Source organism: Phaeodactylum tricornutum, chromosome 1 (genome assembly GCF_000150955.2).
Source record: "Phaeodactylum tricornutum CCAP 1055/1 chromosome 1, whole genome shotgun sequence".
Lineage (NCBI taxonomy): Eukaryota > Bacillariophyta > Bacillariophyceae > Surirellales > Neidiaceae > Phaeodactylum > Phaeodactylum tricornutum.
The window spans coordinates 186,051-200,197 of NC_011669.1; the positions used below are offsets into that span (position 1 = coordinate 186,051).

The 14,147-nt window shown below is 50.4% G+C and overlaps 8 protein-coding genes across 8 annotated transcripts; 5 read left to right on the forward strand and 3 right to left on the reverse strand.

Annotated features, from left to right (window-relative positions):
- Positions 1-211: 211 nt before the first annotated feature.
- Positions 212-1,510, forward strand: PHATRDRAFT_42483 (predicted protein; the record flags this gene model as incomplete). Its single annotated transcript, XM_002176502.1, has 1 exon — positions 212-1,510. The coding sequence occupies exon 1, from the start codon at positions 350-352 to the stop codon at positions 1,508-1,510; it is 1,161 nt and encodes a 386-aa protein (XP_002176538.1). The 5' UTR covers positions 212-349.
- A 596-nt stretch (positions 1,511-2,106) lies between these two features.
- PHATRDRAFT_42484 (predicted protein) lies at positions 2,107-3,171 on the forward strand (the record flags this gene model as incomplete). Its single annotated transcript, XM_002176503.1, has 4 exons — positions 2,107-2,470; positions 2,542-2,692; positions 2,781-2,905; positions 2,986-3,171. Coding segments are annotated over exons 1-4 (672 nt in total), but the record flags the coding sequence as incomplete, so codon positions are not given.
- A 244-nt stretch (positions 3,172-3,415) lies between these two features.
- Positions 3,416-4,568, reverse strand: Rpe (plastidic ribulose-phosphate 3-epimerase). The gene is made up of 2 exons (XM_002177001.1): positions 4,452-4,568; positions 3,416-4,220 (listed from the first exon to the last, which is right to left on the reverse strand). The coding sequence occupies exons 1-2, from the start codon at positions 4,509-4,511 to the stop codon at positions 3,498-3,500; spliced, it is 783 nt and encodes a 260-aa protein (XP_002177037.1). The 5' UTR covers positions 4,512-4,568; the 3' UTR covers positions 3,416-3,497.
- Positions 4,569-5,487: 919 nt separating this feature from the next.
- Positions 5,488-5,967, forward strand: PHATRDRAFT_9462 (predicted protein; the record flags this gene model as incomplete). Its single annotated transcript, XM_002176504.1, has 1 exon — positions 5,488-5,967. A coding segment is annotated over one exon (480 nt), but the record flags the coding sequence as incomplete, so codon positions are not given.
- A 451-nt stretch (positions 5,968-6,418) lies between these two features.
- Positions 6,419-7,415, reverse strand: PHATRDRAFT_42487 (predicted protein). The gene is made up of 2 exons (XM_002177002.1): positions 7,154-7,415; positions 6,419-6,945 (listed from the first exon to the last, which is right to left on the reverse strand). The coding sequence occupies exons 1-2, from the start codon at positions 7,328-7,330 to the stop codon at positions 6,523-6,525; spliced, it is 600 nt and encodes a 199-aa protein (XP_002177038.1). The 5' UTR covers positions 7,331-7,415; the 3' UTR covers positions 6,419-6,522.
- Positions 7,416-7,972: 557 nt separating this feature from the next.
- PHATRDRAFT_31486 (predicted protein) lies at positions 7,973-8,903 on the forward strand (the record flags this gene model as incomplete). Its single annotated transcript, XM_002176505.1, has 5 exons — positions 7,973-8,001; positions 8,045-8,386; positions 8,433-8,481; positions 8,534-8,599; positions 8,718-8,903. 5 exons carry the CDS (start codon positions 7,973-7,975, stop codon positions 8,901-8,903), a joined length of 672 nt encoding a protein of 223 aa, XP_002176541.1.
- A 200-nt stretch (positions 8,904-9,103) lies between these two features.
- PHATRDRAFT_42488 (predicted protein) lies at positions 9,104-12,758 on the forward strand. The gene is made up of 2 exons (XM_002176506.1): positions 9,104-9,446; positions 9,563-12,758. Exons 1-2 carry the CDS (start codon positions 9,329-9,331, stop codon positions 12,634-12,636), a joined length of 3,192 nt encoding a protein of 1,063 aa, XP_002176542.1. The 5' UTR covers positions 9,104-9,328; the 3' UTR covers positions 12,637-12,758.
- Positions 12,759-13,026: 268 nt separating this feature from the next.
- On the reverse strand, positions 13,027-13,332 carry PHATRDRAFT_9007 (predicted protein; the record flags this gene model as incomplete). Its single annotated transcript, XM_002177003.1, has 1 exon — positions 13,027-13,332. A coding segment is annotated over one exon (306 nt), but the record flags the coding sequence as incomplete, so codon positions are not given.
- Between the last annotated feature and the right edge of the window lie 815 nt (positions 13,333-14,147).

The following is a 14,147-nucleotide window of genomic DNA, read 5'->3' on the forward strand; positions in this document are numbered from 1 at the left end:
GCAATTATTAGGTCTGACCAGTCTTATGCCGAGACCAAAATTGCAGTTACTGGTGAGATCACTGTCAGCAGATTTCAACGGACGCCTGTCATATCATCAACATCCCGAGAGTGTCTATGATATCGCCTGTCCGCCGAACTTTTTCTTACATTGATACTTTTTGTTATTTTTGAATTATTTTGATTGCCAAGGATTTGTTTGTACCATAGTCTGATTCATTATTCGAATTTTCAAATTCTGCCGTATCTTGGAGTTGAACTCGGCTTCGGTACGATGGAAAAGTGTGACAGCTCCAGGTCTCATTGTTACCGTAAAGAATGGACTGATCTGTGAATGTCGACACTATCACATGCCGGTATTAGGAAGCCTCGCTGCCAAGATGATGAAGCTTTCAACCATATTGATGGTTTTCTCTAGTACAGCCGTTTTATGTGTGGGATGTTTGGATACTGCTTCAGCTTACGTCGGCACGAGACCACCATCTGGGCAGTCAAAAAGAGTTTCTCAGACGTTGCGGTCCTCCGGATCTTCCGACGGTGATCGTCAATTTAGTGCCAAACCTATTTTGGTGGTAGGTGCTACTGGCCGTGTAGGACGTCGTGTGGTGCAGCAGCTGATGGCGCAAAATCGTCCAGTTCGGGCGGTAGTGCGAAACGAACACAAGGCTCAACATCTGTTCGGCACAATGACATCCCTTCAGTACCCGCAGTTGGAAATAATCAAGGCCGACCTGAGCCGTTACGAAGAATATGAAGAAGTTTTGGACAAAGCCGTAAAAGGTTGCGAAAGCATCGTTTCCGTAATGGGCGTAGTACGCTTTGCCAAGCTAGGAGATTTTTTGCCTTGGCGCTTGTTTCGATTGGACGCCGCCTGGGCGGACCGCAAACATCCCTACTACGGCAATTATATGGCACAAAAATACCTTATTTCTCTCGCTGAGAAGCACAATGTGAAACGTTTTGTAAGACTGACAGGGCTGGGATTGGCATACTCTGCATTCAACCCTTTCAGCGTTTTGTTCAATACACTTTTGTCAGTGAACAATCGATGGGGGCTTCTGTGTGAACAAGCTTTGTTCGATTCGAAAGTTCCCTACGTTGTGTTGAGGCCCGGCGGTCTTGCAGAGGACGAGCGAGAATTGTCTACTACGAACTTACAGGTGGACGCTTCCGGGATGTTGCCATTGCCAGGCCGAGTCGGACGGAGCGACGTAGCTGCCTTGGCTATTGCTTCAGCTGACTTACCGACAACAGCTCCTAGCTACACATTGGCTTGTCGATGGTGCGGCGAAGGAATCAAGCCGAAACCTCAAGGCTACAAAGAAGAAGGGTTTGCTTCCGCCCAAGAGTGTTTGGACACTGTTTTGGCGTCAAAGGTGACTTCACCTTCGCCGCCACGGATGAAGCCCTATGGGGTTGCGGTAGGGATTACAGCCTACGCCGCTGGAGCTTTATCACTTAAGCTTGCAACCATGCTGTGGAAGGTGATTGCTAGGCTATTTCGAGTATGATTGTTATTATGTACATTTTTTAGATATGATCTTATTTTTGATTGGAAACTGCGCGAGTGTCTTTCGCTCGAAATCGATTGCCTTCCCTAAAACATATTTAAAGAGTGCTTAGGTTTCGTCGTCTTTAGTAGCCAAGATAAAGCCGTTGTTAGGTTTCGGAATCTCTCAGGAGCAAAGTATCCAACGACTGCTCGCTGTAAAGAAGCTGCGCTCTACAAGACTGTTGGCGAAAAGCCATTCAAAGCTTTCCACTAGACTGTAGGAAAACGAAGGAAATGCATTTATAAACTCCCATTTGATTGCTTTGCATTGATTCAGGCATTGAATTATGTTCTTGGATTATTCAGGACTAACAATTCGTCATGCTGCTCTCGCCTATCCGTCGTACTTTTCGGGATTCTCACTTTCTTAAATCACGAACAAACACGAATCGGAATTCGTCGCGAATGGCGATACACAGTTTCGTACTTGATTCTATCTATTCAACACACGCAGACCAACACGGTAGCGCTGACAGTGAATCAATTTGCAACACACGAGTCACAGCCATTGCCCCATGTTAGGGAGTTGCTACTTTGCGTTCACTTGTTTGCAGTTACCGGAACTCAATCAATCCAACTGGACAAGCTCTGGAAGGAAAAGAACCGTTCACGACCCGCATAAAGTTCCATCTCGCAACTTACTGCGACTGTGTTTACCGGCAAAGTGAATAGTCATTCAGCGAGAAGTGGCAGTCGGAAGAGATCCACGATGTCAACTGGATTCGGGAATTGGAACGAAGAACGAAAAGCGAAGGAAAATGGCGAAGCTCCATCGAATGGGTCTTCCTGGTCACTCGGCTCGGACCAGTTGTTACCGCTGTTTAACACAGAAAGTATATCATGGGATTCCATGAAGTCAAGCATGGAATCTCAAATGCCAAAAAAAATAATGGGAATGGGTTATCAACAAAGATTCAAGGTCAGTCGATTACTTTGGTCCCCGTATTCGTTTTGAAAGGAGAAGCTCGCCTCACCGTATCATCTCGAAAGGTATTCTGTGCACTTCTCTTTTTGTCCGCACTTTTCTTTGCCTTGGCATTCTTTATAGGAGTGCCCTTGTTGGTGACTCGGCCTCAAAAGTTTGCAATCTCCTTTACCATGGGATCGATCACTTTCATGGGATCCTTTGGTATTTTAAAAGGTAGGTCGAAGTTGCTTGATCATCTTTCCCTCGTATCGTTTCAGAACGGCTGCTGACTCGGAATCTATAATTGTTTTCCTTGTGACAGGTCCAATGGAGCATTTGCAAAGTATGTTTGCCGCCGACCGTCTTTATTTCAGCTTTTTGTACATCGGTTCCATGGCGATGACACTATACTTTACATTTACTCACGGAGGAGCTTCGGGATACCTGGTGAGTACAATTGCGCATTACTGTTTGCATCCATTGTGGCGTCGTTTCCAGTCGATCTGACGCAATTGCTCCTGCTAAAGCTGGTCATGGCGGCTAGTGCTGTACAACTCGTCTGTCTATTCTGGTACCTCATTAGCTTCTTGCCAGGCGGTGCCGCTGGTCTGCAGTACGTGTTTGCGGCTATGGGGCACATTCTTAAGCCCGCCCTTGTAGTCTGCGCCCAATTTCAAGCCGTGTGTGTTGCCAAGTGTTTCGGATGGATGACGACTAGTAGTACATCGTGAATAGCTCCATTCTGGAAGACAAGGGGTCAATCCATTGGACACAATCGTCTCGTCCGCATTGGACACATGTATAAAGCATGTCCTTACGTAACAAGCAAGTTTTTTCTACAAAGCACGAATGGTGAAATAAAGAAGGCGCTGTCAAGCTGGACGACAGGCTCCCGACAAACCATCCTGCACACGAATCGTATCGGTGGTAACCGACACGACGGGGTGACGTTCTCAACAGCAGTAGAATAGTGATTGCTAACGCACGGCCACGTGCCATTTACCTCTACATTTTATGGAAAGCTGGTAGCCGTCGGTCTTTACTTGGCGAGCTCGGCGCGCATGGTATCGATCGTCTCCTTGTAGGCTTCGAGCGTTCGTGGTTCCTTCAAAATGGCACTGCCAGCCACGAACATGTCGACACCGGCATCCTTAATTTCCTTGATATTTTCCGTCTTGACTCCACCATCAATTTCCAAACGGCAGTCAATACCGGCATCGTCAATCAGTTGGCGTGCTTCCCGGGCCTTATCCAGGACAGCGGGGATAAATGCCTGACCGCCGAATCCGGGGTTGACGCTCATGAGCAAAATAATGTCTAGTTTGTCCATGACGAACTTGGCGGCATCGAGACTGGTCGCGGGGTTGAAGACTAAGCCCGCTTTGCAGCCCCCGTTCTTGATCAATTGCAGAGAACGATCGACGTGGTTGGTGGCTTCGGGGTGGAAGGTAATATAGGAAGCACCGGCATCGATAAAGTCTTGAATGGCGGCGTCGACGGGAGACACCATCAAGTGTACATCAATGGGAGCGGTGACGCCGTGGTCGCGCAATGCCTTGCACACCATGGGTCCAATCGTTAAATTGGGGACGTAGTGGTTGTCCATGACGTCGAAATGTACGACATCGGCCCCGGCTTCCAGAACATTGTCGACTTCTTCACCCAAACGGGCAAAGTCAGCCGACAGAATGGAAGGGGCAATAAGGTAGTCCTTGTCGCCCCAAACGTTCAGGGCACTCACTGAGCGGACAGATTTGGTGGCCTAGCCGTACCAGTGTGATTGTTTGTGTGTATACATATATATATTGTATATTTCCATGTGCATTTGTGTGTGTGTTAGTGATTGAATAGAAATGACAAGGAGCAGAGTACGGCAAATCGAGCACGACCTGTGTCATTCCACTATCCTACGAACGCGAGGTTGTCGCCGAACAGCTGCAGTTGGATGGACACCTCGGTGGAGATTCCCCGTCGAAACGGGGGGTACACTTACAGGAGCAAAGGCGGAAGCCGAAGCAACAACGGCGGCCAAGGAAACAATAGTGAACTTCATGATGGACGGTAGCTTTCGTTCGTTGATGAGACTATATATCTATAGGTAGGATGTGTGGAATTGTGCCTCTGGAGTAGCTGGGTGCGACGCTGTATCGATCGAGAAGAGGCGAGGAACGAGAGAGCGACTTTTTCCATTGGAACCGATGGCACAGCGGCAAAAGCTAGCTATATCACTGCGTCTAGTAAGTAGGGTGTGATGCGTATCTGGCGGACGGTTCGCGAGCGCAGTGCGGCATGGATTGTTAGGTCAGTACAGGGGGCCATTGGTGCATGCATGAGGCAACTGACGTACGTCAATATCTCGACCCCTCTTGGAGGTCACTACAGTGTCCGGTCTCCAGCCCGGATGACAGGACGAGCGCTGTCATAAAATTTGAACTGATGACACTGACCGTGACACCATTCCTTCCCCTACCCCTGATGTTGGGAGATCTTCACGAATGAGGTGGGACACCATAGGAAGCACCACGAATCCTCGTATCTCGTCGTATCCACGATTCCTGGTAGGGGGTACAAAACCAGTGCGATATATGGTACCGAGAGATCCCGACACGACCCGTGTCACACATCCTCACAGTCTACCGTGCTGGGTCGCCGTTGCCGGATTCGCAAAAAACCTTGGGCGCGACGGTTCCGAAACCAAAAAGCTCACCGTCAACCTTTTTCTTTGCCGGTTGCATCCAAATTTGGAGTCCTTTGGCAACATGACAACTACGGTACCTCAGGCAGTAACGGACGCACTCGAGAAACTCGATCCGTCTTCCAAAGGTGTGTGCATTTCCCAATCATTAGATCCACGTGGAGAACGCACGACTGTTCGTTCGCATGCACCCTTCCTCTCCCTCTATTGCTCCATTTCGTACTCACAGAAGATTCTCCTGTTCGCTTGAATGTTGTCTGATACAGAGATTATTGAATCGTACATTGCAACTCTCCAAGCGGAGCTCCGGGGCGAGGATCCTTCCGCGGCGGCCATGGACGAAACCGAAGCGACGACCTCCGACGAACAACCCTTTCCGCCACTCTACGAATCGGGCGAAGACTATGACCAAGCCGGCGACCTTAAACAGGAAGCGGCGGATCTCAAATCTTCGGGCGATTGGGAAGGAGCCTTGGAAAAGTACACGGCTGCCGTTCTGGCCGCGCCGCCGTCGGCCCTCCTGTACGCGAATCGGGCCACGGCGTTGTTGGCTCTGGGACGTCCCCACGCCGCCGAACGGGACTGCGAGATGGCCTTGCAAGAGAACCCCGACTCGGCCAAGGCGTTGCGAGTCCGGGGTAAGGCTCGGAAGGAACTCGGGCAGTACGAAAAGGCGCTCAAGGACTTGTCGGCGGCGCAGGCAATCGATTTTGACGAAGGGACGGTGGAGGATCTCAAGTTTTTGACGGAGAAACACCTGGAAACGGAAAAGTCGCAAGCCGACAAACGCAATCAGGAAGAAGATAAGATGCGCAAGCGCGCGGAAGAGATCAAAAAGGCCAGGGAGGATGCCAAAAAGGATAAAGAAGCAGCCGAGGCTTCCCGAGACATGCCTGGTATGCCGGGCGGTGGTATGCCCGGGGGCATGCCTGCCGGGATGGATATGAGTGCCTTGACTGGTCTCATGTCGGACCCCGAGATTGTGGCTGCCATGTCGAACCCAAAGGTACAGGGTGCCTTCCAGGAGCTCATGGCTGGCCCCGGTGGTCCGATGGGTCTCATGAACAACCCACAAAAACTGCAGGAGCTCATGGGTGATCCCGAGGTAGGTCCCGTCATGCAAAAGATCATGTCCAAGTTGACCGGAGGAATGGGCGGCGGCGGATTCGGAGGGACCGCTGCACCCGGAAACGATGGTGACGACGAAATGCCCGATTTGGACGATCTGCCCGATCTCGAGTAAGGGTGTTGACAGGTAGAGAAAATAAATTTTTAGGTCTTAGACATGAATAGGTTTTGATATAAACAGTTCCTTATGGACACCTCCCGTGTCCGTTATATTGACCAGTATACTCCAACACGTGGGCTTTTACTCTTCCATGTTGTCACTGGCGCTGATGTTCGATTCAGCGTTCCAGCTACCACCAAACGGTGCCGCGTTGGGATCGTTCCCTTTTTCCAACGCTTTCTTCTTCCATTCCGGCACGTCATCCTTCTTTTCGTGGTGGTCGTGGCCGTGTCCGTGGTGTCCGTGGTGCTCGTGATGTCCGTGGTGTCCATCATGTTTCGCTTCCTCCTCTTTCTGGTGAGCGTGATCGTGCGTGCACTCGGCCGTATGTTTGTGATCGTGCTCGTGGTGTTCCTCCCCGTGTGCTTTCGTAGCGTGCGGTTTGTGATCGTGGTGGTGATGATCGTCTTCCTTGTGTTTTTTGGGTTCACGTTCGTGCTCGTGTCCCTCGTCGGTGTGATGAGAATCGTGTACCTTGTCCGAATGCGCGTGATCCTCCGTGCACTGTCAGTGAAACGAAAAGAAGAAGACAACCGCGAGAGTGAGTTTTTGCGTCAGTGAGTCGGAGGATTGTTTGTAAAGAGGGAAAAGGGATGGATTGGTGATGGTGGTAGTGCCAAGATCCAATTCACTATCTTTTCGTGGTGTTCCTCCCGAGTGCAACTCTCCCACTGAAATACATACCCAGACACATACATGCATACATACATACCTTATCGTGTCCGTGATAGTGCGCGTGTGGGTCTTCGTCGTTCTTGGCGAGAAGATCGGCCTCGAGATCTTTGATTTCCGATCGCAAGGAGGCGATGTAACTGCGCATCGTCACCTGCTGCGCCGGAGTGAGCGCACCCAGAATCTCCTTGATTGCATCGGGAATGGGTTTCGCCATGTTGACGAGGATGATGCGAATATTGGGTAGTACTGCTGCTGCTATTCCTACTACTTCTACCGACAAGATGGAACCGAGTCGACTGGGACGAACGCGGAACGGTGGTAGACAGGGGCGAAACGACGAAAACCTGCCCCGTGAGGATTTCCCGCGTTCGTCGGCGTGTTGGTGTCACTTCGCGTTGCTGCCGAGACTGCTGGGGACACGAAAAAGGCCTTGCCCCTTCCTCACGTTTCTACCCTACCCCTATGCTTAGCACCGAGAATTGACAGTGATTTTGACAGTGAGGAAACGATGGAGTGCCGTCACAGGAATCGACTGATCTGGTGCGATGGTCGGGAAATCCGTGTGTATCACGGTCCCGTCACATCACACTATGCTTGCTACGCGATAGCTGTAAGTTTGCACACGGTTTCTGTAATTTGCGTACGGCACGATTTCTATAGTTACTACTATACGATCTCCGTTCGGGTCTCTGATTTCGGATCGTTCCGGACCTTCACGGGGAAAAGTTTACGTTTCGCAGGAGCAACACACGCCTCTCGGGGGGGGACACTGGCAGACACGATGGAAAAGGATAGGAAATAAAGAATAAATCGGGCGTGCGTCGTCGCTTAGAGAGCGGTGAGCGCGCCCGCGGCCATGGCGAACGAGATTGCCGCCGCGCACACGTGACTCATTGTGGACGCCGCCCCCGACTGGGCCGCGGGCAAGGAAGCACAATCGCACTGCGAAAGGCTTGGTTCTGGAGCGTCTCCTGCAAGGCGCGCGTGGGCTGGATGTTGGCACGCAACAAGCGAGCGGGGTCGGGGGCACATTCTTCAAAGTTACCAGCAATACCGGCAGCAGTCTTGACGACAGCGTTTTTAAACGTAATTTTATACAGGGTAGAGTCAAGGGTTTGGAAATCACGGGAAAGCTCTCTCTAAGAATCAAAGGTCTAGACCGGACTCGTGTTGCTGGATCCAGCGGGCGCGGTAGCCAAGAGAGCGGCCAAGGCCAGCACGAGAAGAGTTTTTTGAGGAGCATGGTAGGTCAGAGAGCGGAGCGAGGATGGTAAGTCTAATCATAATGCGGCGCATTTTGCTTTTATGAGCGGAAGGGAGTCACGGCTTTGGCAAGGATCATTCGTCGCTCTGGCTATGGTTCCTGTACGTCAAGTTCTCTTGACAAACTGAAATTATCGGTTCCGCCGGGGTATAGACCGGGAAATCCTTCCCAATTAATTTGAACATTGGTGGTACCTCTGGTGCCGAGGAATACATAGAGGTAAGCGCTCTGATTGATTGTAAATCATTTATTAGATTGCCGTTTTTAGAAACATTTACTGCTAGCGGTTCATTCATGGTACAAGTGATACACTCTCCCACGTTTGGATCAAACCCAGCCACCCTTGGAAGGGCACGCCTGGGGTTGTTTCGGATACACGGAGGAGGAGGACTTGGGCGACGACTGTGCAGAAGTCTTTGACATCATAGTGCGCGCGCGTGCATTGCTTACATGTGAGGAGAGCCACCGCGTTTCGGTTGTCATTGTTGACCGGTGGGCATATCTCTCGTGTGACAAGAATTAACGTAAACTGTGATTGAGTCTCCGGGTTTGGATGTAGAAGCGGGACTGCGATCTGGATTCGTCTAAGCGACAGAGACCCTATGATGTATTTCTATAGGCATATGTTCTGTTTCCATGGTATGGTCTCTGCTTCCGGATAAGCCTTTCTTTCAGTCAAGGTGGAATCCGAACGAGGAAATGCCAACATTCGAGATCACCAACAAAGCTTTCCCTGACATATTGCTTCTCCCCATACTTGAACCAGCCCTCCGACTCGAGAAATATATTGGAGGCACGTAATCTCCACGACCGAGACTGTACGGCTTCGACCATTCCACGTCGGTCGCGACAAGGAATTGCTAATAGTAACACCCCACTTTATTTCCTTTGGATCCAATCCCCGAATTGATTAGCTGACCCTCCCTGCCACGTCTCTTACATTTTTCGATGGGCGGCCCATCCTTTGCTCGCCCCGTTGGTGCCGCTGCTGACGTCAAAGAACTTGAGTACATCTCCGCACTGCATCAAACGGGAGACTCTGTAAGGTTGGATGGCTCCATAAAAGGTACGCTTGGGCTCGGCCGTCTTCTACACAGTCGTTTCCGAAGCAATATGAGGAGGGAACAACAGATGATCTCACCCTTGGTTTGCTTACCTTTTTTTCTTGGGTCTATACTTTAGACGAAGATATACGCTTATTTCTTTCGAGCCGCTACGGTATCGACGTTTCCGCCATCGATGTTCGGCAAACGATACTGAAGGGCATGGGCGGTGATCGTGACACGGATGATGACTTAGGCGACAACTGTCCAGATGTCATTGACGTAATGGAGCTCACCGCCATACTGCTCATTCCCACACTGCTCAAGGCAGCAGCGCTTAAAGAAGAGGGTTCCAACAATATACCGAATGGTCTGTTAATGCCGCCACCTGACCTGTTGAAGTATGTCCTGGATATGATCTTGCATGATGTGACGGGAGATCGCGTACCGAAACCGTTGACCACCAATTTGTTACGCCGGGTGCTCCAGGCCTATGGAGAAAGCGAGCTTGCCAACGACATTGATTTGCTACAGGAAATGGTGGACTGCTGTAAATGTGATGGAACAGACAATGATGCCACCAATCTGACGGTCAAGTCCTTTGCCAGGGGATTGACCTACGACGTCAAATTATATGATATTGGCAACGAAGTACGCGAGTCCACGCACTATGAAGACGTCTTCCGTCATCAAGATCACCTTGTAGAATACGACAAAAACATTACGGACGGCAAGAAAACAATACAAAATGTTGCAACAGAGCCGACCCGAGTGCTGAAACGCAAGTACACTGCTGCAGCAATTGACTTCACAGCTGGCACTTACCGTTCCAAGGGTCTGTCTATCATGCTCTGGGCCTGCACTTTGATTTCATATTTCGCCTACGTCTTCGGCTCGGCCAACGATAGCGCCAAAAAAGTGTGTGCCGAAAGTGATTTAACGTATGCCCTTTCTGCTCCCTGGCGTGAAAATAGCGGAGCTGTGACTTGCGAATCGGCTGTCAGTATAGTCATCTGGGTTTCTTTTTACTTCATCTTTTCTATTTTTGGCTTGACCGTGGTTGGCTTGGGAAGTATTGGAAATGACGTGTACAGCCAACAATGGTGGATTCCATTGATCGGAGCTACCGTGGTGGCAGTGTTTGTCTTTGTCCCTTTTTTCGATGAAACCGCTGACGCTTCGACGGGAGGACGCTATCTGAATGTGGCGTCGTTGGCGTTGGGTATCATCACCTGTACTTTTCATCTCCTGCACGCCATTGCTCTGATGACACCAATCTGGGTCACCGAACGTTACACTGCCCTTCGAACACTGCTGCGTTCCAGTACAATTGAGGGAGAAATGCATGTCAAGACGGCGGGTGCCCTGAAGGTGCACAAAATGATTAACAACGCGTTGTACGTGGTTCAACACAATGAAAAAGAATCCGTCTTAAATTCGCATTTCAGTCAAGCTCTATTCAACTTTCCCAAAAGGGGCATCCGCGAGTGCAAAATAGTGGGAGGCCTAAGCTGGAGTTGGCAAGGTATACTCAGTCGGCGCATGTTTTCTGAGGAAGGGGTCTGGTATTCGACACGCTTGCTGGCTAGTAATTTGGCTCAGTACGTTGTTTCTGTGTACATCTTAATCACTGGTATTAAGTTGATTCAAGTTGTCTCAGACAACTACAATCTTGAAGTTGCACAAGAACAACTGAGCAGTGTGCTGGAACGCGTGCTTGATACTTCAGTCAATGAAGAGCTTGTTAACTCCATGGCTGCAGAGATTGGTCTTTTGGTGAGCTCTTTTGTAAAAAGTATGAATGCTACCAATATATCAAACGTAAATTGCTCAAGCCTCGGCGGTTTCAACGGATCTGATGTAATTGACGAGTTTTGTCGTTCAAGTGAGGGCTTTTTGCAGTGCAACTCAGCCGCCAATGTCAACTACTTGTGTGCCTTGTTGGATGGCCCAAGTACTTTGGACGGACTAGATCAGTTAGGACTACTCAATGCTTCGGGCTTTGATGTTAACGTGTTGATGGAGACGGTAAGAGAAATATTACAAGAATCCGCGAACAAAACGGTCGAATCGCTCTATCCTTCGTCACGGTTCATGGTAACTGTTCCTACTGCAGTAGCAGTGGTCGTTGCTACGGCGTGCGCCTTGTATTTGGCCATAACCTATGTTCCAAGCGTCACTAGCACAATCCTCAAATTGCGATGTGGTGTCTTGCCCAGCTTGGAGCGTCCAGACTTTGCTAGATTGCGGTGCGCGCCAGATAGCGTGTCATTGCTGACCGGATCTCTCTTTTGGGGCTGTCTAGGCTCTTCGCTTGTGACGGGCAGCTTTTTTGGTGCAATTGTCTTCTTTTTTTGCTGGCAAGGTTCGGTCTACTTTGCGCAGCGTTTGACCGCTTTAGTCATTGGAATTCTATCGATCACACTCATTCGAACAGTAATTGTCGTTTGCTGTCGGTTATCCTTTTACAAAGCGTTTTACCGCAAAAGGCCAGCGGCGGCGAACATTAGTATTTTGGCGTTGGAATGGGCTAATTTTTCGTTGAGTGCCGGATTTGTGGTTGCTCGTACGGTAAAATTACTCTTGGTCGCGGCCTTTTCCGTCGGACGCATCGACCAGCCCTTTTTGGCGGAGGGAATTGGTTTTGTCGGCCCAATCGAGTTAGACGGTTATCCAACAATTCACATGCGCGACGTTCTTTTGAACGAAGCCCATCGTCACCCTTACATTGAAATGCTGGGTACCATGTATCTGATGAAGCTTCGGTATGGCGACAATTTCGGGAGGAATGCTGGTAGTTGCTGGCGTCTAGTCTTTGTGTACGCGCTCATGCCGTGGCTGCACAAGTACCGTGTCTTGACTCGCCCGGATCTCTTTTCTAAGGAAGCCTCGATTGTGGAAGGGTCCGAGAATGATCGCGGACTCAAATCTTTGCAATTTGTAAGTTTGAAAAGGCTGTTTGCGGATGGGGATGCCCCCCGCAGGGAAGCGATGCTCAATCCCATTCTCGAGGTAGACTCTTGCGCCTGCGGTACAGAGGCATTTGTCCAACAAGAGGGTCCGCCCAGTACTGTTCAGACTGAACCACACCAAGACGTCATCGATCTGCTTCATTTACGCGTCAAAGAGTTAGAGTCTGAACTGGCGACCATACGTTCGGGTGCACCGGGCGAGAAAGAGTTGGAAAGTCATTGTTCCACCAGCATCGAGTGATCATGCACTCATCGCGAGCTGTGTACACGTCGGCATCAAATATTATTTTCTATCCTGGCCAACAAGTGGGGAACCATCAGAGAGGAGTAGTAATTGCGCATACTATAGTGATTTAGTACACGAAAATGTTTTTGGTATTCGGTAGTGGTTGGCAGGGTAGGTCAGCAAAGGCCTTTTGGCCTAAAGTAGCAAAGTAACTTTCCATCGGTGTCAATAACTTCTCCAGGAATATAGCATGTCCAATATTTTGTTCGTCAAGCAAGTTTTATCTTGTGCAAGCCAGTGTTGGCCACCGCAGCGCTAGTTACTACGGGGCGACGACGTAGGTTCCGATTCCGCCCCGGGCGCGCGATACTCGTCCCACGCGAGCGGTACGGCTCGTTGCCGATCGTAGAGAGCGGTTTGTCCCACGCGCTGTCGTTCGTCGTTGTACACATTCCATAACCATATCCCTGTAATGCGCCACAAATCTCCGTCTTTGGTTTGTCGGACACTGGGAGGCAACACCCGAAATTCGTCACTGACGGATTCCTGTACGATCGCGTGTCGGACTCGACGCGCGGCGCCGTCGGGCGCCGAGTAGCGCGAGGGGAGCGCGTAAAATTCGTCGGCGGACCACCGGAAGGTTTGGAGGGCACCGTGATTGGCGTAACAGTAGATTGGGTCGTCCTGGACGCCGTGTGAGAGTATGGCAAATCGGTCGTGCGCGTGCAGTTGAGCAATGGTGGACGTGTTCGTCGCTTCGAAGAGGGACACGCCGTGACAGCGTTGGAGCGAGTCCGATGACCAACGGATCCACTGGTCGGGATCCGCTACGCCGCCGCCGCCACTGGCGGAACAGAGTTGGACGCGCGGGGTATTTTTGACGGGAAGAAGCGTGGTACCGTAGCGGTGGAAGGTCCGGGACGTCCACTTTGGAGCGAGGGAAAAGGCATCCCCGTGTGACCCCAGGGCGACCCCGACCAACCACAGGAGTACCTGTCGACGTCGAAACGTAGGCATTGGTGCATTCCAAAACATCGTTCCACGGTAGGTGAATACCAGAAATCTATGTACGCTAGAGAACACCGGTACCTACACGCATCATTATTGACTGTGAGGTACAAAAGAAACAGACACCTTGGAGTTACGTTTACCTGTAAGTTGCATTTGTCCGGGACAATGCTTGTGTCGGCCATGGTCCTTTTCAATATCGCAGAGTCGTAGACGACAATTTCAATTAATTTACCGGTGTCACTCTTGTCGAATAGAAAGCGCTACTGTGTTTCCGTAGTAGTCGTCTGCACTTTACAATTAGCTACCGTGAGTCGTACTACCTGCTTTAGCTAGCGGCAGGTAGCGAACCGAGAGTCGTTACGACAACGGCGGGCAACGGATGGGACGACTCGGGGCACACCATGAATGACTCTCCTTTCTACCATAAGGTCACCGTCGATCGTATCGCATAGTGCGGTAAGCGTCGGTCCTTGCCTTGCACCCTCTTGCTAGTCCAGTACAGTGCGCACACTCGT

Bases quoted from the DNA above. Each gene is read 5' to 3' on its own strand.
- PHATRDRAFT_42488 (XM_002176506.1), top strand. From the start codon at position 9,329: ATGGGCGGCCCATCCTTTGCTCGCCCCGTTGGTGCCGCTGCTGACGTC. The intron at 9,447-9,562 runs GTACGCTTGGGC...TCTATACTTTAG, and splicing joins GTTGGATGGCTCCATAAAAG to ACGAAGATATACGCTTATTT.
- PHATRDRAFT_42487 (XM_002177002.1), bottom strand. From the start codon at position 7,330: ATGGCGAAACCCATTCCCGATGCAATCAAGGAGATTCTGGGTGCGCTC. The intron at 6,946-7,153 runs GTATGTATGTAT...TTTCACTGACAG, and splicing joins ACTATCACGGACACGATAAG to TGCACGGAGGATCACGCGCA.
- Rpe (XM_002177001.1), bottom strand. From the start codon at position 4,511: ATGAAGTTCACTATTGTTTCCTTGGCCGCCGTTGTTGCTTCGGCTTCC. The intron at 4,221-4,451 runs GTAAGTGTACCC...TGGTACGGCTAG, and splicing joins CGGCTTCCGCCTTTGCTCCT to GCCACCAAATCTGTCCGCTC.